The 26,353-nt window shown below is 38.1% G+C and overlaps 1 protein-coding gene across 3 annotated transcripts in view; it reads left to right on the forward strand.

Moving 5' to 3' along the window:
* Positions 1-26,353, forward strand: part of AdamTS-A (ADAM metallopeptidase with thrombospondin type 1 motif A) — a 629,564-nt gene that overhangs the window by 226,790 nt on the left and 376,421 nt on the right. For all 3 annotated transcript variants that reach the window (XM_065220620.1, XM_065220621.1, XM_065220622.1), the window contains exon 2: positions 264-883. In XM_065220620.1, coding sequence (XP_065076692.1) covers positions 568-883 — 316 coding nt within the window. In that variant the 5' untranslated portion in view covers positions 264-567. The remainder of the gene's footprint in view (positions 1-263; positions 884-26,353) is intronic.

Here is a 26,353-nt window from a genome sequence, read left to right on the forward strand (position 1 = left end):
GCCTCTTCAGCATCTTCCGTTCGTCTGTAGATTCTTCGATCGCGGCGTTGTAATATGTTTTGACGTCGCGACGCAGATACCGATATGTTTAGCAGTGGGAGATTTAGAACATGTCTCGTCCTCGCGCCTGCCACTAAACCACGCACGCGGTTCGCCATCAAACATGTGGAAAAAATGTATAAATTTAAAATTTCAATGTCATTTTCTAGTGATGTTCTTCAAGTCTGATTTTTTTTTCTCTTCTCTTCTGGATTTCTTTTCAGCATCATCGGCAAATCGTGTACTAGTGGAAAGCCAAACACACTGGCAAGTAGTTGTAGGCGGGTTTTGCCGGTCCGGTTCGGGGGTGTTTGCTTCAGTTCGCAACAGCCGCTTGATGCACGCTGACACGTGAAAACCGTGGGGTCGTGAAATTCCGCCGGCGCGCGGGCCCCTCACATCATCCCCCGTTCTACTAGATTCGAGTTTGCGGACCCTGGCAGTGACCATTGCCAGGGTGGTGGTGCTGCTGCTGCTTTTGTTGCTGCGGAACAGGACAACGACCTCTTGCGTCGGTGCACCACGACGATGACGACCCTCTGGTCTTCGTCCAAATGTATAATCTACACCGTGGTCGGTGCGCTCGTGTTGATAATAGTGACGTTAATAGTGACTTATATGCAGCACCAAGGGAGCACCAGTCCACAACCACATCCGGCGCCTCCTCCCGGGTTGGGGGCAGCCGTGGTTGGGGGTGCAAGTGCGGGAAATAGTGCTACCGACAGGACAAGTGGGACTACACAGCAGCCGGGTAGTGATGCAGTGCCGGGTTTAGTGTCGGAAACGCCTCCCGGTGGTGGAGGTGGAGGTGCGGGTGGAGTGGAGAATACCAGCGGATTATCAGGTGAGTTGAATGTTTAGAACGTGGAGTATTTGGCCTGCCCATATTTGTTCATGCGAGTCCCTCTGTCAACTTATTTATTTGCGGGTTAGATTACGATTAACGTGAAATGATCTATATTAGGGGGGATATAACGAAGCGTAGTGAAGTGCGACCAAGTGGCGTCAAACCTAATTGCAAGTATAATAAAATTTCTTTGTGCACTCAATGCCGGACGGCTCATTAATCCAGACATTTAATTTTCTGTTATTACTTCCACTTTACAACGGGGCCAAGAGGTTTGGCCGTAAATTGTATTGACACATGCTTGCCATTCTGGTTACTCGGACTTGAATTTTTTTTGGAGAATTCTCCTAAATTTCTTTAGAGTTCTAGACGCATTGATTTTCTAAGATTTTCTGTACTTAAATATGTTGTACAGACAATTTGTACTTAGTAAAAATGTTGAGGACTTCAGAAAAAATATTTCAGAGCTGAAAATGGCTGGGAAATGGAAATATTAGGCGTTAGTCGGTACTATCGCATTTAATTCATAAGAAGTCCCAAGGAACCATATCGGTCTGAGAAGTTCGGAGGGAGCTTCTACACCGTTTGAAAACTTCATGTACATTACTGCGATATATAGCACACACGGTATTAACGCTAGATTTGGCGTACATTTACACAATATTGCATGTAAATGTTAGCGTAATATTTCGTAAACCAGCAATGTTGTATGCAAGCTTGTAAACAATTTCGGTGACAACTAATGCGAGAAGAGATTTTACGCGATTGTAAAATTAAGATTTTTTCCTGTGTAAGTGATTTTGAAAGAACTTCTGGGAATTTTCAAGGAACTACACGGTTTTTTTGAATCATTTGTTACGTTACAAAGGATTTTCTTATATTATTTTTATCTAGTTTGTGGTACTCTCATTTATGGGAATTTGGCACCTGGAATCGCGGGATCCGATAGGATAGTAAACAACTGTTTGCACTTATATGCGCTTCGAGATCGGATACCCACGACAGGATATCATATAATTCAGACGGATAACAGTAAAATATATGTGTTCCGGCATCTACGGTATACAGTTCCATTCTGATATATAGGATCCATTTCCATCCTTGATGTTGTTTGTGTTTCCTAGCGGATTAATCGGAAAAGGCAACGGACGGGCGGACACAGGCGAAACCGTGTTGGTCGATTGGTGTTAGCTCCATAGCCATAGCATTACCCAGCGTAGTCGGTATATTATTACGTTCAGAGAATTTTCGCCCCAAAAGGGATTTGTATTGCGAACATGCATAAACTGACGTTGATTTCCATGGACACGAGACCCAACCCGTATGCATTTCGTAACCGTAACATCGTCCAATACGATCAGATGTACCAGACATTTTACCAACCATCGCTGGAGATAACCCGATTCGGCCGTATTGACAGCCGTATCGATAAAACTCTCTCGTCCGGCCATGGTGTGGAAGAAGAACTCGGTAGGTGTGAGGCCCGGATTGAAGCTGTTCTGAATGAGAGCCGCTAGTATTTTCGCTGTGAATCGGATGAGTTGATCTAAGTTTTGCTAGTTGTGAAGTGATCATGGTTCAGAGAATGCTTACAATGTGTTCCGTTTTCCATTTTAAAATCCTTGGTTAAATCGTTGTTTCACCAGTCTCAAGTTTCAAGTATGAAATAAAATTTTCTAACACTAGGTTCACTTCGAGGTAAACAAAGTAACCTTAGCAACGATTTGCGAAACGTCAACACTCAACAGTGATGCCGTTTTATAGTATATTTTTTGTGTCCTACTTGTCAGTGTGTGTCTTAAAGTGCCGAACTGTGCCGATCAGTGTAGCATACTGTGTTTTGGCACAGTGTGCAGAGTTGATTACCCCTTGCCGTCCAGTCACCAAACACGTAGGAATGTATCAGTTCCGTGGTTGGACTTTCTGGGCATCGCTTGGATTCTCTTCACACTCTTCTTACTGTGTTGACTCATCTAATTTTGCATAGCATTGTGAAATGTGAAATTAGACGAACTAGGGGAAATGGATGTAATGTCGGCCTAAATGCCCCTATTTTGGGCCCATACATAAATTCAACAATCTAGTAAGTTTTCAATAGCGACCAAAAATATACATTAGTACCGTCCCAATGACGCGTCTTCTAGATAAAATTGATAAATAGCAGTTTTTTAGCGATGTGTTCAATCTTAGAAAATTAAAACCATTTCCCCTATACTTTATATTCGGGGTACTCGTATACAACGTATATTCGTTATAAGTCAGGTAACACAGTAGGCCACTGGAGTCGCCACGCCAATTATATAACGGTGGACCTATATAGTCTACAAATGTATCTGGCTAATGACATTTGAGTTTCGAATCCGTTTCCCACCTTAGTCTTAGTGTTCTCTAATGTTATATTCATACTGTACTGGATATGCTTCAGCATTGTAGATTGTTGTTGTGTATTAGATAAAAATTTCATAAGCTAAACACATCCGTAGACCATATAGGCAAAGAAAGGAAGCTCATCTCTGCTTCGAAAAGTGAAAAAAATCAATGTACTTTAGAAAGCCACCTAGCGGTGGAAAGTACGCTTTTTACACGGAAAATATAGTTAGCATTATACCAGTTTTAATGACACGTATAAGTACAACTTGACTGCTTTAAAGCGGTTTTATAACAAACGAAATATTTTTCTACCAATACAATTCATTCGTATAGTAACGTATACGCTGCCGTTCTACGCATATCTGTCCCATATTGTAAAAGTAATATCTGAGAAAATCGCGAATAATGTTTCGAATCATTTCTGCTCATTGGAAGAAATATTAATGAAAATGAGTCAGTGCATTGTTTACATTTCAACATAATCAATTTGTTTTAATGAAAACTACAGAAATTACCTTCAATGAAATTAGTTAAGCCTATGTTTATGCGAAAACAATTCAGTGGGACTGTTATGCCGAGAAATTTACTATGAAGTAGGATATTCTACGCATATCAGTCCCACTAAGAACTATTACATTCCGTGTTGCGTTTGACGATTGTGGTTGTGTTTACATGAGCGTGCTTGAGTTCTACGCGATTTTTTGAAAGTGGATAGTTCACATAGGTTTGCATCATTAACTGAAACCAACAATAAATGCGTTGACATTGCTACAATCGTCGTTTGCTACATCTATGAAGCCTTTAAAGTATGGGCATCTTGAGAAACAAATGATGAATGCTCTGTGTAGAACACAATAAGATTATCGATCGTGGACTTCGATGATTTCAAGAAAGACTTTGGAAAAGTTAACATACACAGTAAGGATTTCTTCCGTACGGAGTTGTCCTTTATACTGCGTATTATTATATTCAACCAAATGCATCCACGGCAGTATATTGAGAACATTCTAACGACTAAATTTACGAAAGGACGAAACGACAACGGATATTCTGAATCAGTCAACAGGTTTAACTACAAAATATGGTAGCAGCTATCAACTTGATAAATGAATACAGCAAGTGACAGAAAGTGTCATCATTGTTAACTGCGTTACTTCGAGTTGTTTTAGACAATAATACGTACTTTTTTAATCATGCTAATATTGGAAGATGTTTATACATCGTTGGTACATACAATTGAATTTTAAATCATGTTATTTTGTCTTTGGTTTATTTTAAGATCATTACACTGCTTCTTATCAGTTGATTATTATTACTCTTATAATTCACAGTTTGAAATCTGAACCACAGACAAACAGAAATATCTCTTAGAAGAAAATTCTTCAAAATATATCGTGTATGCACACTAGCACATTCTATCATGCACATTCCAAAGCATTGTTTAGCAACCGGAGCGTCCCTCGTTCATGAAATTGTTTCACTAGTTGCTTTTCCCTCGTTCTGTCAACGCGTCAGCGGTGTTGAATAAAAACAAAACAGATGGAAGTCAGTCTTGTCGGTTCTACGAAATTTTTTTAAGGTCTATAGAATTTGTTGAATTTAACGTAGAATATTAGAAAATATTTTCAAAAAAAGGCCTGGCGAAATCGGGTCATTGCTATATAAGTTTCCAGTGGGATCCCTTGGTCCCCTTATCATTATCAAGAGCTGACATATACTAAATTGAGCTGAAAAATAACTGGTATCACTGATAAGTTCGAAATGCAGTGGCTTCCTTAATGCTTCAGTGGCGCCACCATGACAAATGCAAGCACATTCCCAACTAAAGCCTTATTTGCGAAGAATGTGATGGCGAGTGTTATGTCTGTTTGTCTGGGTCTGAACTATAATCTGCTGTTTTAATATGAATTCCCGTTTCTCTTAATATTTTTCATCATAAATTTAGCTGGTCTACGTCCCGAAATGACTCATACAGTTTTTTTTGATAATTTAAATCCTGTTTCAATTATTCGTGCACTTAAATCGATTCATTAATATGAGATTCAGTACAAATTCTTTGTGGGACAGTTATGCGTAGAATTTCAACATGGGACAATTAGATTTGATTTTGTTTTTAAATAAGCCCAAAACAAATAACATGTTTTTCTATTTTCATTCAAAAGTTTACCTAAAAAAGTACTGTTTTATGAACAAAAGTGCAAAACGTCCAAAATTTACATGGGACAGATATGCGTAGAACGGCAGTACGGCAAAGTGGAAAACCCAAAATTCCAACACGGGCCAATTAATCACTTTATTCGAGCAGTTAAAATGACGTTTACTACCACTTGAACTTCGTAATAGAAGAATAAAAAAAAATTTCTTCTAGAATAACGAGAAAAGTAGCCGAAATTTCTGTGTTTCATAAAAAAATAGTAATTTGTTGGTCCTGTTTTGTGAAATTGCTGGTAGAAAGTCACACCAAAACTGCTTGACAAAGTGGTCAATTGATTTTACTCTCGATTTGTATGTAAAACATAACGTCGGACAAAATGCGCTGTATTCGCACAACGTTGTATTTGTACAATCTATCGAATTGAAACATGCTTATGGCGGTAACCCTCAACGAGTATTGTCATTCCACTTGGAAGCTGTAAGATAAGACTAGCGAAAAAAAAATTATTTCTTTTGTTTTATACGTTAAACGCATCATTGGGTGATTACAAACAAGAAAAAAAACAAATCGATTTTCACAAGTCTGATTTTCCCGAAGGGCTATTCCCTGCTCTTGATTATTGAATCGAAAATACGAAAGTGAAAAAAAAACACAAAAATTCATCATTACTCATTACAAAATAAATAAAAAACAATAAAAATGTAAAATTCGAAAAAAAATACATAAATATTTGACGAATAAAATAAATACACAAATATTCGCTACTGACAGAAAAATACTAAAATTGCGATAAAACTGCCAAACACAGACAAATGCGAGCTCAAATCACAAAAAAAATGCAATAAAATATATTATTGGCGTTCTTTCACTGCCTGGTAACTTTATAGTACCCATTCATGTGTAGGATTTCTCCCATTTTGTGAAAAACACAATTATGACGGTAAGCTCCAACTCGGATTAACTTTTAATACCGTCCCTGTTTGGATGATTTGCAATTTTTTTTTCTTCTAAGAGTCGTGTTGATCAACTCTGATGTCAACATCAAAGCAGCCAGACATTCTTGATCGGGATTTAATCCGAGGATAATAACGGTTGGAGCTCACCACGATAAATGATTAATAAATTGCCTATTAATCAGTAACTGTAATCCACAAATGAGTAAAAATTGTTCATCGATGGATAACCGAGTGCATAACACATACTAATTCATGAGCTCGTTCACGAGCTTATTAATGGAATATGTGTGATACAAGAATTTATCAAACTGCATGTAATTTTACTCATCACAACAACATATTTGAGTTGTTGTCCTCGGTTCCAGTATATGTTTCGGATTAACTTTTAATATCGTCCCTGTTTGGAAGATCTGTCAAATTTTGGTTTAAGATAGAACTGATCAACACCGACGTCAACACCAAATCAACCTTACACTCTGGATCGGGATTTAATCCGAGGATAGTACCGGTTGGAGCTTACCGCCATAACTGATTTCAATACATTCATTCAAATAAAATACACTTTTGTTTTTTTAATGTAGACAAAATAACTTTTCCAATTAAAATACAATATAATACATTATTACACAAAATTAATCCAAAATACACAAGTGAATCGCCTTTCGGATTTACCAGCTTTCAAGTGGTCAACGTCAGTTTGATTTGGTATCGACATTGGTGTAAATCAATACAATCATAAGCAAACATTTAGCAGATTTTCCTAACAGGGCCGGTATTAAAAGTTAATACGAGTTGGAGTTTGCCGCCATTAATGTAGAATTGGGATCTGCTCTCGCTTCTGCTCATACCAAGTTTGAGATCATGGTTACCAATTTGGAATCTGTTAGCTAGCTTTGAAGAAAATATATTTGTTCCAAAAGTCTGACGGTATCTTTATTTCCAGTTTATGGAAAAATATTCATGGAAACATTTTTTACAATGCGATAAAATTTAATTATTACGTTTGAAAAAGAACATTATTTATGTTCAAATTTTAAGGAGGAGGGAGGGGGGTCTGGAAACTGTGACGATCCATACAAAATTTTCTGGCTTGACAACTTCCCACTTCCGTGTGAAATTTTTAATGGATCTTACCGAGGGGAAGTCAGCTTTCCTTAGAGTACCTCTTGTATTCAGATTTCTCATAGTTACTCTGGATTAATCTGGTTTGCTGCGAGAACACAAATAACTGAGCATATTGTTTTGGATCCTGACCCTGCAGTTGACAGTCCATCGACGAAAAGAAAGCACTATGAAAACAAAAGTCTAACTACACAAAGAAAACGATCCTATTTCTAGTCTCGGTTCTAAAAGTTTATTATTTTCTCTTGTAAATAACAAAAACAAGATGCAACATAATTCTTAGTTTGAGTGGTGGTAGTAAGAAGATATTTCTAATTAATAATAATAAATTGAAAAGTTAGCAAACGTCTTATAAAATGCTCTACAACCTAGTCTACAACATTAACTGAAGGGTGATTTTTCACAGCGATGAATGTGCTTATATGTATATTAAAAAATATCAAACGTCGCTTCGACGAAACTCTCAGTACTCCCACGTAAACTAACACCACTTCTCTGATGGTGGTGTTGGTTTGCGTGGAAGGAAGTGGTGAGCGTTTCACCGAATTTTTGTTTGGGTTTTAGTTTAAAAAAGCGGTGTCGTCGTTTTGATGGAAAAGCATTCTTTGTATTCGAATCAATTTGAAATTGCTTTCAGTGTAGAACTGGTTTGACTTTTAAATTTTAAATTGTTTCCAGTGTAAAACTGGGTTGACAGCTGCTGTTCCTGCTGCGCTAGCAGGTATTTTTGTATTTGCATCAGTTATTTTTTTACAAAATGGGACGAAAAATTTGCGCCATTCCCCGCTGTTATAATTCCGCAGCTCAGAATGATATTTCTTTTTATTCTGTCGCAAAACGGTAAGTAATCCGGTAATCCCTTTGCGCAGGCAACATATTCATATTGCTTAACTGTTTTCTAGCAACATTGAAAATCGTGAAAAATGGCTGAAAATTATTAGCAGAGCAGAAATCAGCGAATTGAATTTGTTTGTCTGCTCGGATCATTTCGCCGACGTTTTGTCAATGCATCGATGAAATCACATGGGTAAGTGAAAATAATATAAAGTGAAAATACCACGGATTAATCAAAAGAAATTGCACGCACTATCGGAAACAACTTGATATGCCATAGAGATTGCTGACGTTTATCGTACACACACTAGGTAGCGTATACGTATACGAGAAATGTTTTCATCGGGGAAAAATCTTTCAGAGCTAAAAATTTTCCCGATGAAAACAAATTACTAACACAATCATACTTTAGCAATCTCTATGTTGATTTATTAGTGATGACAGGTGGAATCTGGTATAATTTATTTTATTCAAGATAAATACAGATCGTTCCATTTATTCCGATCAAAGTGAAATCAATGTATGCTGTGCAGTGTGTGTGTTGAACACGCAGTTGTTAAACAATAAACATTAAAAGTTTATCTCATTCTCAACTTTATAAGGCGGCGTCCATTTATAACATAACGCTAAAAATAAAAATATTCTACCTCCTCCTCCTAGAAAATTAACATCGCTCATAAGCTTCTTCAGTGGTCTTATTGCACCTAACCTGCATAAACGCGAACCATACCTTGACCTTACCGAAAATGGTTACAAATTGTTTATAATCCCTGCTAAACTTTAACTGAAATGGTTATGGAACTTTACATGAACGTTTGTGTGATAAAGTTTTAACCTTATGTATTATGGTTTTTTGGAAGTGAACCTTACAAATAATGGGTTGTTAAGAACCATTACCATTCAAAATTCTTGTTTTCTCCATACATTTTCTGAAAGAATACTATATTAGAACCTTTTTACTTATGGTTTGAGAATTTTAATGGTAATGGTTATGGTAGTCAGTAAGGCAGTATCGGTCAACTTTACATATTCCATCGCGAATTGGTAATCATTAATTTACAGGCAACCTATTCGCGATATATTCCACGTAAAGTTGACCGACAATACAAAACCATCCATGGACCTTACTGACTACCATAACCATTACCATTAAAATTCTCAAACCATAAGTAAAAAGGTTCTAATATAGTATTCTTTCAGAAAATGTATGGAGAAAACAAGAATTTCCCAACAACTGTTACCTTATTCACAAATGGTGTCGAAAATCGATTTCTGATCACTTTATGTTGTTCTTGTTGCAGAAATATTCAAACTGAAATCATAATTTTTTTTAAATAATTTTCAAAATAGATCTAACGGAAGAACTTATATGTCTAACACCTGGAAGGTCATGGTCATGAGAACAACTTTATTGAAGACACTGATTTGAGATATGGTCAATATTACAAGATATTGCACAATAACGAAACTCACACATAGCAACGTGTAGTGTAAAAATTCAGCTACCAATAATTCAATAATGGTGACAATGATTCAATAATTCAACAATATATATATATATATATACATATATCAATTTTATCACCTCCCTTCCCTCGGTCTATGATTTAGTGAGCTACTTGGACGAATGCAGTATCTTTGTATAAAACATTTCAATACGATCGATTTTCTTCACAATTTTTTTATATCGTTGCAAAAACATTCACTGTTGTGATTGTTATTATATGTTGTAGATATGTAATACATTACATCTTTTAGAGCCTCCCTTAGATGTATTCATGCTATTTCTGCTACATAGTTTGATAAAGGAGCTTATGGAGAATAGCAACCGCATCAAGTAATATGTTTGCCACTGAATTATTAACGAAAGACGAAGTCGATGAAGAGAATAACTCAAAATCACTTGCACCCCGTTGCCTCTAATCCCCTCATTTGAGAGCAAGCGTAAACTTCTAGTTGGGGCATAATAGCCAAAGAAGAAAAAGAAGAAGATTGCATTTTTTTTTCTTCAAACCATTTGGCACAAATAGCATGAAGCATGTTTGCAAAACTGTGGTTACTCATACAAAAACTTGTTTGTAGAAATTTTTGTGAGCTTTAAGACAACAGTTCGTATTAAGCAGGATGAACTGTTACGCTAACGGTCATTTCAAAACGTAGTCAGAAATTATACCGTTTTATGTCAGATTAAGCTGGCATAAACGAACACGCTAAATATAAAATGATTGAAGGAAGAAAAAATCGATGTTGATTTTTCAATCGTCAGAGTAAACACTTTCTGAATCAGCGTTTGTATGAAGTTGCTATTCCTTTCTTTGATATAGGCCCACCGTTGTATAACTGGCAATGCATGCCGGCTGCTTCCTGACCCTCCATTTGGGTCAGGAATTTATTCAGTGCCCCTCTATCTTGCACAAGAAACACTAGTTCTTCAGATTGAGGAAACGAAACATGGATGGTATTTATTTCTCTACGTCGATGTATACATCCCGCAAACCTGTATGCATGTCGATGCCCAGATCCGCACATATTTTCTCCCGGATGACGCGCTTAACATTTTCGTATTTCCCCAGCACTAATGCAAGATCCCGATCCGGAACCTGCTGAAATGCTGATGTTCGTACACGTACACGTACTGAACGTTTCCCTCCTTCGGTGACATGCGTAGCTCAACTGCCTTCGCCAAATTGGTCCAGGCTATGCAGCAAAGCATACTGCATTGATTTTCCCGTTTTGAACCTATTGGAGAGTGTCTTCTCTTCCACAATCCGGTTCATTGCATCCATTTCAACGGGATTCGCATCCAGTGTCTTCACAAAACTTATAGTCAAATCCAATCTTCCATTGGGATAGTCAAATTCAATGTTCTTCATACTTCTAGGCAGTTCCAAGGGACATTGCGGTTTCAAAGTAACTTAAAAGGGATCTTCTGGGGAAACTTGGATGGAACTTGTGGGAAGTATGAAGGAAACTTTGGGATATTTATGGAGGACTACTCTAAGTGACTTTTCGAGGGAACTAGTTTAGCGTTTCATGTAAACTTATTAGTAGTTTGAGGAAACTTTTGGGAAGCATTGAGAGAACTTATGGTTGTTTCAAGGGAATTTCTAACAAGTTTCGTAGGAATTGTGTGATGTAACATTTTCAGGTAATTTCTGAGTTGTTTGGCCGTAATTGTTAGAACTTTCGAAAACGAAATTTTTACCGATCAGAACTTGTTGATAATTTTAAGATAATATCTCAAGTTGGGGAAAATATAAACCATTATATTGACGGCATTTGAAAGGGGTGAAAATTAGAGACGTTCTGTTATTTTAACTTCCATAGAATCATCTAGGCCTCATTCATTTTTTAAATTTAACTAGGTAAAGCTTCTTGCTGCTGACGATGCTTTTATATAAAAACTTGCGTGTAATATTTGGATTCAAAAGGCTCTCCAAGATGACTTTCATGACAAATATGAATTGAAAAAGTTACACGTAAAAAATATGGGTTTCAGAGGGCCACCCTAAAGACATATTAAAACAATGTTTCAATACTTTTGTTTTGATATTTAACATGATGGTGGTCCTCAAATCAACTGATATTTAAAAACAAACTTTTTTTTAGAAATGCAGATGTATGCTTCTCAGCAAAGTAGTAGTTAAGTCAATTCAAAACAAATTTGCGCAAGAAGCATTTTTTTATCTCTTAATCGTCTAATTTTAGAGAAATTTTTCAGAATTGGAATAGGGTGTTAAGGTACATTTAGTTTTATAGTACTATAGCAGTATAGCAGTAGGCCGCACTTGAAAGCTGACGTGTTTTTCTTTGGGTTGAATAATCAAGCACTGGAGAATATCCACAAACGTGTACTCGTTGATGTATAATGAACTCATTTGTTCATTCCGCTCGTACGTAACAGCGAAGATTTTCAAAACAAACGCAATTAGGTACTGCAGCGTGACGTTCCAAATGAACTCAGTGTTAATCGGCTGAACCTTTTTGACAGTTCAGTGGTACTGTTTACGAGCACTTGGTCGCTTTTTCGAAAAAAAAAAAAATTCTTAAATTTCCGAATTGAAAATTATCGAGGAACAGCGCGTTGAAAGGATGTTGCTCGTGGACATTGCAGAAGTGTGGTTTACATCTCACTGCAGTCTGAAAAATTATCGGGAAAATCCACCCAAGAAAAATCGACTAAGTCCACGTAAACAGCACCACTGAACTGTCATCAGATTGAGGTTAAACCCGACGGTGAAAAACCTAATTCATCTACACTGGGTTGAAGCAATACTCCTTGCGTGTGATGGTAAATGATAAAAACAGACACTGGCTAGAATGCTCGTCGGGAGTGTTCGGTATCACTTCGGGAATGTCTAAAGTATCTGTCAGGAACGTCTGGAATCCCCATCGGGAATGTCTGGTCCCCGCTGCGGGCGTAAAGGTTGGTAAGCAATCAAAGAGACATTTGTTTTCTTAAGCGAATGTTTGTGTGAATTGATAACATTTGTTTAACTGCGTGCTTTTTGAAAATTGGGGATTTTCTCTTGTATGTCGAACTTGGAGTATGGTCCGTCCTACTGAGCACAACCCACGCTTTACCTCTCTTTTTAGAACGGATTTTAACCTGAGAAGCTCCACGTCAAATGACGAATCGAAAAATCGGACCACATCTGGACGCTACCCGAGCAAATCGATATTAAATTTTGCTGTTACTATCATAATAAGTCTGATTACATATTGTGCTTTCAGTTTTTTTTGGGTGTTTCAGCAAATTAGCTTCAAGTTCTGCTGTTAACGTCTTGTTGAAAATTTAACTAACGATGATTGTCTAATTGTTTTGTTGAATACATTTTAGGACATGCGTGATTAGTCCAGGGTGAGATTTGAACTCAAGTTTTTCAACGTGAGAAGCATGGATGCTTACAATTTACGCCAGGCCCGTATTCAGCTAAATATTATGAATTCAAAATCAGTCATCAAACTGATTTCATTGATAGCGGGATTAGTTTTCCGTTTGATTCAGCAGTGTAAAATATTGCTCTCATTTTTGCTGTGTTAACCGTTGAGTCAATCAAAATGAGATCAACCGGAGTATTATTATATATATATATATATATATTATCCGAAGGAAGGCGTATTCAGAGATTTCGTGCGGTGAGAAGCAATCACGCTTACCACTACACCACCGGTGCCGTTAAAACGAAACGGCACTTCTGATCGAAATGACTTCAGAGACAAAGTTGTAGTTGTAAAATAAACAAAAAAAAATATATGTTTAAACCGAGGGGGACGACTCTATCTACGATGCAGGAAATATTGTGTTTTGCTGTGGCTAGCTGCGCGTACACTGACTGGATATAAAGAAGATTTATCACGATTTTGAAGATTTCCTGCAAAAAGATGGTGCGCGATGCAAGTAGATACGAGATTTTTGAGCATCTAGAATTGAGATTTAGATGTGTCGCTCCCCTCGGTTTAAACCCCAAATATCTCGAAGTATTCTGGTGCAAATTCTGATTTTTTGACGTAGAACTACGTCTTTGTGGACTATACTGGGACGCAAATAAAAATATGTGTGGTGAAATAGTGTTAGGTTTTGAACGCTTGTAATTTTGTAATTTATAAATGAAATCAAAACCCAAATATGCCAATCGCTAGGAAATGACTCTACGAATCTGCTGAAATTAATACTCTTCCAATTTTTCATAAACAAACTATTGAAAAATGTTCAATCGATAATTTTATCAGTGTTTTCATTGAATAAACGTTTTCCCCAAACCCAGTCGCCATTATCGAGTACCACTTGGTTGCACATAGTTCTGCTTGAACCTGAAAAGTTATAAAACAGCGCTGCTGTCGCTTCGGATGACAGGCAAGCAGCAAGCAAGATCTAGAGGTGGATTTTCTCCTTCACTCTCTGCTGTCGTCCTGAACATTCTCGCAGACGCTGTGATCGGGTGAGTGTGGGATGAGCTTTGTCGATGTTGTTTATAGATTTTTAATTGAGCACAGGCAGCAGATAAAAATCAATTTCAGTTAGCTTAAATAAGTTGCAGTTGAAAGCCACTTGTCTGTCCTAGTTCTGCAAACATTAAGATTTGTGATACCAGGTAAACTTTGATTTCGACAGTTGTTTTACCATGACTAACGTTAGTTTGTTTCCAAAAGTTGTATGAACATGTCTGGAACCTAATTATGGAAAATAAAGGATCTGATTTTGTAATTTCAAAAATTGATTCTTAATTTTAAAATTTAATCAATAACAGCAAAATTACAAAAATTTGGATAATGAATTGTTGATTTTGGAGTTAAGTTGCCTAACCATTTATTTTGTGATTAATATATTAGTGAATAGAACAGCAAAAATAATCTCGTAGTTCTACGTCAACAATGCGGTCGTGCCTTGGACACTACCCTTAATTTTTTTTTTAAAGCTCAAGAAAACGCAAACTTTTAGAATATTTAAAATACGTAAAAGTTGACAAAAATCAGGGTCCCGATTTGAAAAAAAATTATCAGTAAATTTGAAAAAACCTTTAACACATTTTTTTACATTGAAAATTTATAGCAACATTTTAATAAACTTTGCTATAATAGGAATAGAAGGAAAAGTTGAACTCAAATGTTTGTATTGTATTATATTTATGTTTTGATGTTTTTCCCATCAGCACTTCCTTAGCAGTTCAGGGCAATCCATTTTTAATGTTACGCTTTAAGAAGGGAGTTGGTTGTGCATAGAATTATTTGGCAAGCTCTGTATAGGTGTGTTTCCTCAATTTCTCTTGACTTGTTTTATAATATTGATAACGATCTAAAAATAAAAAAGACACTCGAAACATATTTTAACAAAATTGTGTTATAATGACCACCCTATTAAGTTTTTACCCCAATGAGTAATTTTGTAACATGCTATGTTTAAATATGATATTTCCCTAAAAATGTTTGTTATAATTTTGATTCTAGGCAGTAGAGTTTTCGTTGGATTTTTGGATATTTTCACTACATCCGGTATCTAAATTGTAGCAACCGCTGTACAATAATCTGTGGAACAAAATAACGCAAGATACAATAATATTATCATTACTTTCTGGTCGGGAAGACTTTCAGTTGTATTTTATCATTGCATTTATTCCAGTACGTTGAAATTATCGAAACACATTTCCAACCCCTCATCACAAACGAAACCCACCACGATCCCCATAAAGCAATGAAATCGAACCTCCAAAAGCAGCAAATCAACCGACGGAATGTTGACCAAAACTACCCGCCAGAGTAGTTACCATCCCATACGCACGCAGGCACCCAAATAGCGACAAACGTAGATTCCATCTCTTCGCATCAGATAATAATAGATTCGGTATAACGTTTCAATCATCGAGTTGTCAGCTTTCGCGATGGATTTCAGTCTATGCTTGACTGACTTCCCATTTAGTAGCCGTTGAGTAATACCTAATATTTGATTTGGTTTCTCTCCTTCTGCGGAGTTCTCTTTCTAGCGAAATGCTACGTTCGTTTGGAGATATAGATCTAATCGAGCTGCTGGACGGAAGTTCCCATTTATGCAATCCGATACATACCTACAGATGTGATAATGATCTGCTGTTGAGTGGAGCTCAACACTGTCACGTCAGAGCAACCATAGGGCAATTGGAGCTGGATACACAGAGATACATGCATGCTCTTACGTATGACCATTGGGAAGTTTAATTATTTGCCATCGTTTTATAGTGCGACGGCCATAAAAGTCCTTCCAAGTAATAACCGTAAATATTCGTGTCAGCTAATAAAAGCCTCTAGAACATGCACACGCAAACCCGGTCATGGTCACCTCGGCCCAGGGGTGAGTCTTGTTTTGGACCGTTAACCATCCAGCGCGATCTTTGTTGTCGGGATGCAACAGCGAATTGGAATTCGGAACAGTCCGAAATCGGGATCGCTAATTGATCCCAAGATGACGTTTCCTGCACCACGTCATGGCGATCCGCACCTTAAGGCCCGGCCCTTTATCTTTCCCCATTCAACCAGCAGTGATCCGACCAAAGCGAACGCGCAGAGAGCAGAAAATTGATTCAAGCACGCAATCATCTTCTTTGTCTCCTGTGTGGCGCCTATATGTCATGATTGGACAAAGAATTTCTTTCCCGCATGTGACGACTCCTCCGGGTTTCGAACAAGGCAATTAAGGCTGACCGAGACTGCCTTCGAAGAAGTACATTTTAATTCGCACTTTTTCGATTTCTTCTTCTTCTGCGCATTCCCATCAATCACGGCACCATTAATGTCAGCGGACCGGCGACCAACGTTCAGGATTTATTATTCAATTATCTCGAAATTAGGGCTACCTACATTGGCATTCCCGTCATGTGCGACGCGTTGCGTTGCAGCATCCAGGGCTTGGACGATTTATGGCCATTGGTCAAAGGTTTACTCCGGCGTTCCTGTAGCTGACCGTTGTTGCTAGCTGCTACCGAGAGTATGTATGACCTCCCACTTCCCTCCCTCTGTTTCGCAAGAAGAGCAACCAGCCATCGTAAAAATCTAGTTAATGGCTACGTTTAAGTGAAACCGCGATAAGATCTTGACCCGATGCTGCCGAGTTGCGTTCTGCATGTTCTTTGCCCACGCGCGTAAAACCCAAGACCGAAAGGTGGTTGAACTACTGGTGCAGCGGTAATGGCCATTAACCATAAGTTACGGGCACGGAGGTTTTCTGCTGCCTGGATGCAGTGGATGAGGGTCAGGAAAACCGCAAGTTGCCCCATTGTAAAACATTGCGTTTTTCATTTTCGATGAAATTTCAAGGGTTGGAAACTGTCCACTGGGCTTGAAGATTGTTGAAGCAAAAATCACAGTCCACACTGAATGAGCCATAAATCTGTTGATTTTCTAGAATAGAATAGTTTTTGCAGTGCTACAACAATTATTAAAAAGTCGTCATTATTTGTCAGTTGATAAAAATAAAAAAAACCGCTTGATAACCGTACAAAAGACAGCTTTAACGTGTGAAATACAGTGTTTCTTAAATTATGTAAGTGTTGATGAACGTTTGATGTGTCTAGGTATCGAATTGAAAACATTTATTCCTTTAAAATAAAATAAATTCTGTGAAGCGCAGCTAATGGGTGTTCCAATTTCATCTGCATTTTTAAAATTATATCTATGAAAGTCACTTCCTCTTATAATTCGATCACAAACCGTTAACTACTTTTAACATTAACAGCATAGTAAAAAATACAATTATTTGCTTTACCGACAACCATTTTAAAGCGTCCAACGTCCAGCATCAAAGTTGTTGAGGAAGTGAAGCTGTTGCATCGCAAAAAAATTCGAGATGAATAGAGATGATTGAATAGAAGCATTTCACTGCAAATATAGGGTGTCCCAGAAAGTATAAGCACAGTTTATTATTGGAATAAAAAAAAGTTATGTTAACGAACTAAACTATTTATTTCATACAGGGTAGATATACCAGTTATGGCTATAGTTATGGCTATATATATGGATTTCCACACATCTGCTTTTTGTGTTATCTATAGTATTCTCTTTCAATTTGATGAAAATAATCCGCAGTTCCTTTAATCGTACACTAAGGAGCGGTTTTTTGATCTGACGCTGCCCATGAGCTTCAGCACAGATTCCTTGGTGATTATTTTGGCCTCTTTTATCCAGTCTTTTTCAAATTCTTCGATAGAATTCGCTGCCTTAAAGTGTTTCCGTAGATATCCCTTGGAAAGGGCCCAAAAAGTTTCGATTGACCGGGCCTCCGGACAATTCGGGGGATTCATCTCTTGTGGCACGTATTTCACTTTGTTTGCTTTGTAACAAGCTAGCGTGTCTTTCGAGTAGTGCATTGATACCACATCGGACCAAAATAGTACTGGGCCATCATGTTGACGGATCATGGGACCCAGACGCCGATTCAAACACTCCCGAACGTAAATTTCAGTGTTCATGGCTTTGACAACTTGTCACACTCACCCGATCAGAAGGGCATAACAAATTTATAACACAATTATATCAATGGTTGATATTTATATCAACGGGTGTTATATTTTGTTATATTAGTAGAAAGGGGTTGGTGCGAAGTTTCTCATCATATCAGAATTATAACAAAGTCGTTTTTAATTACCATCAATACATAAAATATGTATTGATGATTCCTAAATATAAGTTTATTCACTATATTCTGTTTCTAAGTGACGATCATTAGAGGCATCTGTGTAGAAATAGTAAGAAATGATAAAATTTTCGAATGATTGTTGAAAAAAAAGAGATTGTTTAAATTATAAACGGCTCATATCGCGAATTTCTTCAGTAATAACCAGTGTTTCGTATTCAGCTATTTCTTTGGAGTATTTCAAAAAAGATTATCTGATTTGCTGCTCTATGGGAAAAGTAGCCAAAAAGTTCGTTTAAATTGATCCACAGTTTTCGACAGGGCATAGAGGTTCAGGTTGTGGAGTAGCATCATATCTTAAAATAAAATAGGTTGTTAATGTGCTGTCATTATTGAACAAGAAGACGACACATCCATCATGACAATTCACACAAAAATGAACCCTTTCGGAGCTGGGAAAGCATTAGTTAAAGTGATAAAGCTTTCGGGAAAGTTTTGCCTATCGTGAAAACATTAGATTGGCAGCCTACTGCTTCTGAACCAGATAATGAATGAAATTCCATCACCATAGGAATCTCATGATTTGATGGAAGATCCTCTAACAATCCATGTGGAAGACCACGAACAACGGCAACCAAGCCATTCATTCATTCATTGAAAATTACTAAAACAACTAAACCATAAATAAGGCAAATTTTATGTCTAATTTATAACAATGGTTGTTATATATGTATATTTTTGAATGCGGTAGATTATGTCTAATTTTGTAATAATTTTGATATAATCATATCAAGATCTGTTTTAACTAACTAGACGATTTTTTGTTATGATTTTTGCTATCTTAACAACTAACCAGCCAATGTTTATAAAACGTTCTGATATTTTTATTTGTTAAATAAATAACTCCAATTTTTAAAATTTTGTTTTGCCTTTCTGATCGGGCACATGTCGCTTGCCAAGCCATGGCCTTCTTTCCAATTTATTCGGTAAAAATTGACTTATCGGCATCATCAACTTCCTGACCATCACAGACTGTGTAGTATTGGTCTTCCGGAAGCGTCTTGTAGTCAAATTTGACGTTTGATTGTCCATGATAACACACGTCAATTTTCCACACAGCTTCCGAGCCCTCAGTTTAACGGATGCGGCTTGTTTCTGACTCCGTTTCGGCTTCATCTGCTTCTTGAACGTTTTCAACCCGTTTCTTGCATGGGCACGTTGGACATTACTCTTCGATGTTCTCAGTTTTTTGGCCAAATCTTGAACAGAGACACTTTTCTTATTGACGAAAGCTTGGTGATCTTCTGGTCCACTGTTCGGTCCATCGATCCACCGGTTTACGGCCAAAATTCGATGTGTCGAAGGTAACTTCTTAATCTAACTTTCGGATAGTGATTTGGACTGCTTCGATACTTACTTCCTCCACTTTGATACTAGATGAGACTCACCCTAGTGGCTCAACCAAGACTCCCGGATATCTATCTCAGTAGCATGAGACCCCTGAACTGTGTCACAGACAGCAAATCCAAACACATAAAGCAACCAACGATACAGACAAAACGGTTGCTACGACTACCATGACAAACTCGCCCTGTAACATAGCTCGATCCGAGTGATAGAAGGATAATGATATATTGCTTGCCTGCTTTGTTGCAATATACACGGATGAGGACATAGCTTGATATGAATCGAGAAAAGACATAACAAAACAATTCCCATTAACACACGTGTATCATCTTCGGCTTTACTTCGTGAAGCAGCTTGCCAACAATTTGCTTGTTTCCTTCTACCGCCTCGAGTGAGTTGTATCGCACGGGCTGCTTGTCAAGAAGGAAGAAGATTGTATCATTATTGCTTTCCACTTCTGACATAGCGTTGTTATTCGGTTCGTTGATCGCTTGTCATTTTGTCATTTGGAGATATTTTTGATTCCTTGGTCACAGAGCTGGCATGCTACAGGGTAATTCAGAGGGGTACGTGGAACAAACTGTGCAGAAACTGTGGGATTTCTTAAGTGATGGTGAAATTAATTGGAAGCTAAAGTGTGGGTGGAAAAAGTCTAGAAGTTTATTCAAATGGAATTATGGTGCGGATGGTTTTATTGGGCTATTATGGGGTGTGTTCTACGGGTTTCTGCTTCCTTAGCACCCCAACAAACAATTTTAGCTGCAGATTAGCTTATACAGCCAAAATTTGCCTTATGCAGCTAATTTTTGCCTGTATAAGCTAAGCTGCAGCTAAAATTGTTTGTTGGGACGTACCGGTGGTGTTTGCTGGACGATGGCGAGCGCTCACTGGTGGTGATTGTATTGGGCAGCTGTTGTTTGATGGCGATGGCGGTCCTTAGCTTGATCACTCCATCGACAATATGGCGCATCGGTGTCTTCAACTGATCTGTAAGATGGCGCCTGGTGACTGGAGCTGTGGTCACTACAATGGCGAATTTGAGGTTTGGGTTTGTGCGTTGCGATGGCGGTTCGCAACCAGGGAATGTAGCAATCCCTGTGCTGCTACCGAAGTAGCCTTTTCGGTGTCAACGGCTTCTCCCTTCGTTGGCGAATATCAGCTGACCGTGACAAGGCCACCTTGGTCGAGCCGAGAAGGGTCTTCCTCCTTAACAATTAGGACTTGCGAGTCTGAGGATGCTCTCCTTTCTAGCAATTATTAAGCCGGAGAGTGGAAGGTCCTTAACATTTAGACCAAGACAGTCGAGAGTGCCTTGGTCGAAAAGTGTCGATCGTGAGGATATCCGAGAAATAAATCAAAAAGGTCCTAAAGGACAAATGGTTGTTTAAAACCAAGCCAAAATCATATTTGGTCAAATTCAGTTACCTGAATGGAACACCAGGAACATAAAAAGGTCGTTCACTGCACTTTGGTTCACTTTTGTACCCCACTCACGTCTTCTAGGCACAAACGCCGGTTTACTTCTGGGCAATCGTTGACCATCCCAGCTATCAAAAGCCCTCCTTTTACCATCCAGTTTTCTATTCGTTCCTTATTTCCTCCATTTTCCTTCCTTGTAGCTTATCACCACCCATCCATATCATCTCCTTCGCCTATTGAGTTTTTCTACCACAGTTGATCATAACACCATTTCGATCCTTAATAAACACCCAATTAAGTGTATAAACTAATATTAATTTCAAACTACCTACTACAGTCATACCTCGATATAAAGCAACGTTACGTTATATCGAATTACGTTATATCGAAGCAAAAAAAAAAATATTTTTTTAAATCGAAAATTGTTTATTGTAACCCAAAGATGACCCAATTTTTTTCTAGTCACCTAAGAGGTTTACAAAACCTTTCTTATATAATTTTTCCCAATTTTATTAGATAAGTTCCCAAAACTAACATGAAAATATAAAAATGAAAAAAAAAAATACTATGGTCTTTGCCGCGATTGGTCGGTACACTTGTTTTTGTGCTTAATTCTTTTAGTTGTTTAAAATTTGTATCCTTAAAACTCTTTAATGGAATCGATACCAACAGTAAATCAACTGCGGCACCGGTGGTTTAGTGGTAAACGTGATTGCCTCTCACCCCAAAAGCTGCCTGTGGGGTATTTCTGAGGCATAAAATCTCTGAGCACGCCTTCCTTCGGAAGGGAAGTAAAGCCGTTGGTGCCCGGTCCATGAGTTGATGGGTCAATAGGCTAGGGTCCAGGTGTGGGAGCTGGATCCCTGGCGTCGGTAGCACTGGTATTCAGAACGGAAAACAAGATCGACGGAAAACAAATGAAGGAAAAAAAAGCAAATCAACTTTTTAGTACAACCGCTGCATTGTTTTAATATTACCGATGAGTTTTCTACCGGGGTCTCATAGCCTAGTCAGTAAAGGCACGGTATTACCAAGCCAGAGGCGGTGAGTTCGATTCCCGGTCCGGTCGAGGGTATCTTTCGGATTGAAAATTTTGTCGACTTCCCTGGACATAGAGAATCATTGTACTTGCCACACAATATACAAATTCATGCATTTTTAATGCATTGAGGCGAATCTAGGTGCCTAATGAAACGTGCCACACAAGGAAGAAGTGTTAGTTTGTAATGTCCGTGCGAGAGAATATCGATTCATCCCATCAGTTCGCGACTCTGATTAGTACGCGACATATTCATATTTTATTTGTTAAATTTCTTAATTGTCCAATTGTTCTATTTCCACTATTTGTACTATACATACATAAAACAAAACTAGAAGGGACAGCCCTATGGGGTTGTACACAATGGTGACGTAGGACTTCGTGGTCCTTTATGAAAAATTTTATTTGTTAACTGCAGAATGAGCTTTTTAACAAAATTATGGTGGTCCAGAAAAGGACCGTTTTGTCGTGATGATTGAGTAATGCTGAGCTACTGTTAGGGTGTTCAATACAGATAAAGCTGGCGAGCTGTATGTTGTTTGAAACGAGGGCGATTCACTTGGCATAGACGGCCTACTGTGGCGCACGACGCGCAGCTGAATCCGATCAGTAGCGGTGCGGCTTCGTCCTCTTTCGTCGTAAAATCGAGGGCTGAATCGAGAGGGCAGGCTTTCATTATGAACTGGAGAATGCCAAGCGCCGAAAGCACTTCTGCTGCTGCTGCTGATGACGAACGAACACCACCACTCACCACACGCAGTGATTGAATAAACACCGTTTGGCAAGACCGGAGTGAAATCAATTTTTAAATCTCTGTTAGGGAAAGCGCTTTTCGCAGGCAATCGGTGATAATTTAAATTATGATAGCAACAGTTGAACATTCGTGCAATTTTCAATAGTGACCTATTGACAATTGATAAAGTGTTCATTTTAACAGATTTGCAGATGACTTTCCAATCGATTGGCTTGTTTAGAATTAAAATCCATCCGATATGGACAAAGTTATAACTGTTCAAAATCATTCATAATTTTGTTACATTTTGTGTACCCACATATAGAAATCACATACGTAGTCCTACGTCAAAATTGCTATTTTCACTATTCGTACTATATGCCACAAAACTGCTGGATTAAGCCCCCGTCGAATGGCAAATTGCATGACATATTTCACAATAATTCTTTGGAGAAATATGCGTTTGAAAACACCCCAGTATAGTAAAGAAAGACGTAGTCCTTCGTCAAGAAACTATAAATTGAGGAAATGAAGTATCGAATTTGAAATTTTAGAATTATTTATTTGATCAACAAGTTTTCATGGTTTTCTTTGAGCAATTTCTCAATTTTGTGTATTCACCAATTTGTCAACAACTTTTAAACGCATCTCACGCAATGTAAACTGGCTATTTAGTGGCCAACCATTCTCTTCTGCGTATCTGATGACCACATCAAAACCGTTTAATGCTGCCTCATCGAATACGATTGAGTTGTAGTCACTCTCGTCACAAGTCATAGATTGTAATGTACCATCCAGCGTTGGTTGCGTAGAATCGTCTCCGGCATAGAAATTGTCCACATCTTGACTAGGGTTCAGGATGCTTGCGATGATTTCATCATCTTCCAACGTTGCGTATTCAGCATCTTCCTCGTCAATAACCTCTGACAATGTAATCTTCTCCGCAATATCAAGCAATTGTTGTCTAACAACAGATAGTGGTACATCATCCTTATCCTCAATTTCTCCAGGCTTGTAGAGCATGTTCCATGATTTGCGAATCGCTTCTGCAGGAACTTGCTCCCATGCATGAGCAACCCAAAAGATGGCATCCTTGATGTTAATCTTCTTCACACATTCGCCGAAATCTCCTCCACGAGCCTGAATTTCTCGCATCATTTGATTTCTGTAACGTGTCTTTATCATCTGGATAATATTTTGATCCATGGGTTGTACGATTGCAGTGGTGTTGGGTGGCAAAAATACAGTAAAAATCGATCCATCTTCGGTTTTCAGCTCATCTGCATTAAAATGCGCTGAACAATTATCCAATACAAGAGCAGCTGTAATCGGATATCCAGATGCTTTCAGAAACTCAGAGACTTGTGGGACAAACTGGTCGAAAAACCATTCTTTGAACAGAGTTCTTGTCATCCATGCATTCTTGGATGCTCTGTAATATGCTGGTAGATCTTGAATGTTCTTTAACGCTCGTGAATTTTGCGATTTCCCAATTATCATCAGAGGAAGCTTTAGCGTACCATCCATATTACTGCATGGCATGAATGTAACCCTTTCCTTGATGACTTTGCGCCCAGGTGCAGATTTTGCATCTTTGTCAACGTAGGTTTTTGGTGGGGTGCTTTTAAAAAACAACCCACTTTCGTCAGCATTGAAAATCTGACACGGATACAGATTTTTATTCCGCATTTCTGCTGCGAAATTGGCTGTGTATTGATCAATAACTGCCACATTACTGGATAATTTTTCCCCACTTAGTTTCAGCAGGCGAATACCGTATCTTTTTATGAACTTTGCAATGTAACCGCGGCTTCCGAAGTCTCCTTCTCCAACCATTTGGTTGAAAAACTTCTTTCCCTGCGTTTGAAGCATCTCTTGACTTACCGGAATATGCAGCTGTCGTTTCTGGAGAAACCAGATGTATAGAGCTTCATCCACCTTTGGGTGTTGAGCTTGTTTGAAGCGCTTGCGGTTAGCTGTAAATGGTCATTAATGATAGTTCAACTTGGATTTAATCTATGTACATATGTTCTATGTATTGTACGTCTTACCAAGAGCTCCTTGCTGTTCCCCGAATTTCGTGAGAATTTTGTTCTTGGCATATTTTATGCTGTAAATGGTAGAAGCAGACCCAATTCTGTGCTTCTTCATGATATCGCTCACAGGCACTCCATTTTCCAGCTCTTGTATTATCTTTACCTTTTCAGTTAACAATAAACACGCACGCTTTTGCTTTTGCGCTTCTTTGCGCGGTGAACGAGCCATTTTTATTTTATTTTCGAAGAATTTTCTTCCTGGTACGTATCCGCAGCAAAAGATAACCAACAATATTCAAAATGTCAGATAGAACAGTGCGTGCAGAATTTTTTGGAGATTTACAAATTCTTACAGTGCTGCTGAAAACATGAAATACATACACGCTATTTGAAAACTACTGAACCTACCCAAAAATGGGTAAACTGTGTTGGGAGTGACCAGTTAACAAATGAACTATGTCGGTCGGATTCATGCCAATGTTGTCCATTTGCCAACTTGTCACTCCCAACACAGTTTACCCATTTTTGGGTAGGTTCAGTTTTGACTAATCACGGTAGATTCAACCCAAATTTAGGTGGTTTTGAAATAGCGATTACTGAAATAATAAAAATCTGAGAGAGAGGAGACAGCTTTGCTATCGATAGCGCAAACGTCATCGAGATCCAGTCATGAACTATCACTGCAAACTAGGCCAAACATTAGAAATGGGGCTATCATCCTTTTGAAAACAACTTTTTTCGTGCGGACCCAGGCTTGCCTTCGCAAACCAACAACACGTTTGGGTAGGGGAAAAAAAAAGAAAACAAAGAAAACAAACCATCCGTCATTGAGCTGGCTCCTCTCTCTCTCGGATAAAAATGATGTTTATTCAACACAGCGTTATATGAAAAATTTCATAATACTACACACTTAGAAATTCTTATTTTCACACGAGAAGTAAATCATAGAACGTAAACAAACATGGCATGTAAAATTAAGTGTCCTGAAACTGAAACGTATGCAACTAGACGAAAAGTGCGTTTGCTCGAATTGATTTTCTCGTCCTTTTCAACTGATTCTTATGTCAAAAGGGCGCTTGCATGTGTCGGTCTCAGGGAACTGAAATTTACATGTCTTTTTCGTAGTGTGTATGTATGAGATAATATAAAATGGATTTGTAACGTTTATAATCGATTGTGAGTTGATATTTTTCAAATTTTAGACTTAAAAAAAAAGTTACGTTATATCGAGGTGGAAGTTACGTTATATCGAGTTACGTTATATCGAGTTACGTTATATCGAGGTTGCTTTATA

Source organism: Ochlerotatus camptorhynchus, unplaced genomic scaffold (assembly GCF_037179485.1).
Source record: "Ochlerotatus camptorhynchus isolate MF236.1 unplaced genomic scaffold, CSIRO-AGI_Acam_v1.1 ptg000130l, whole genome shotgun sequence".
Classification (NCBI taxonomy): domain Eukaryota; kingdom Metazoa; phylum Arthropoda; class Insecta; order Diptera; family Culicidae; genus Ochlerotatus; species Ochlerotatus camptorhynchus.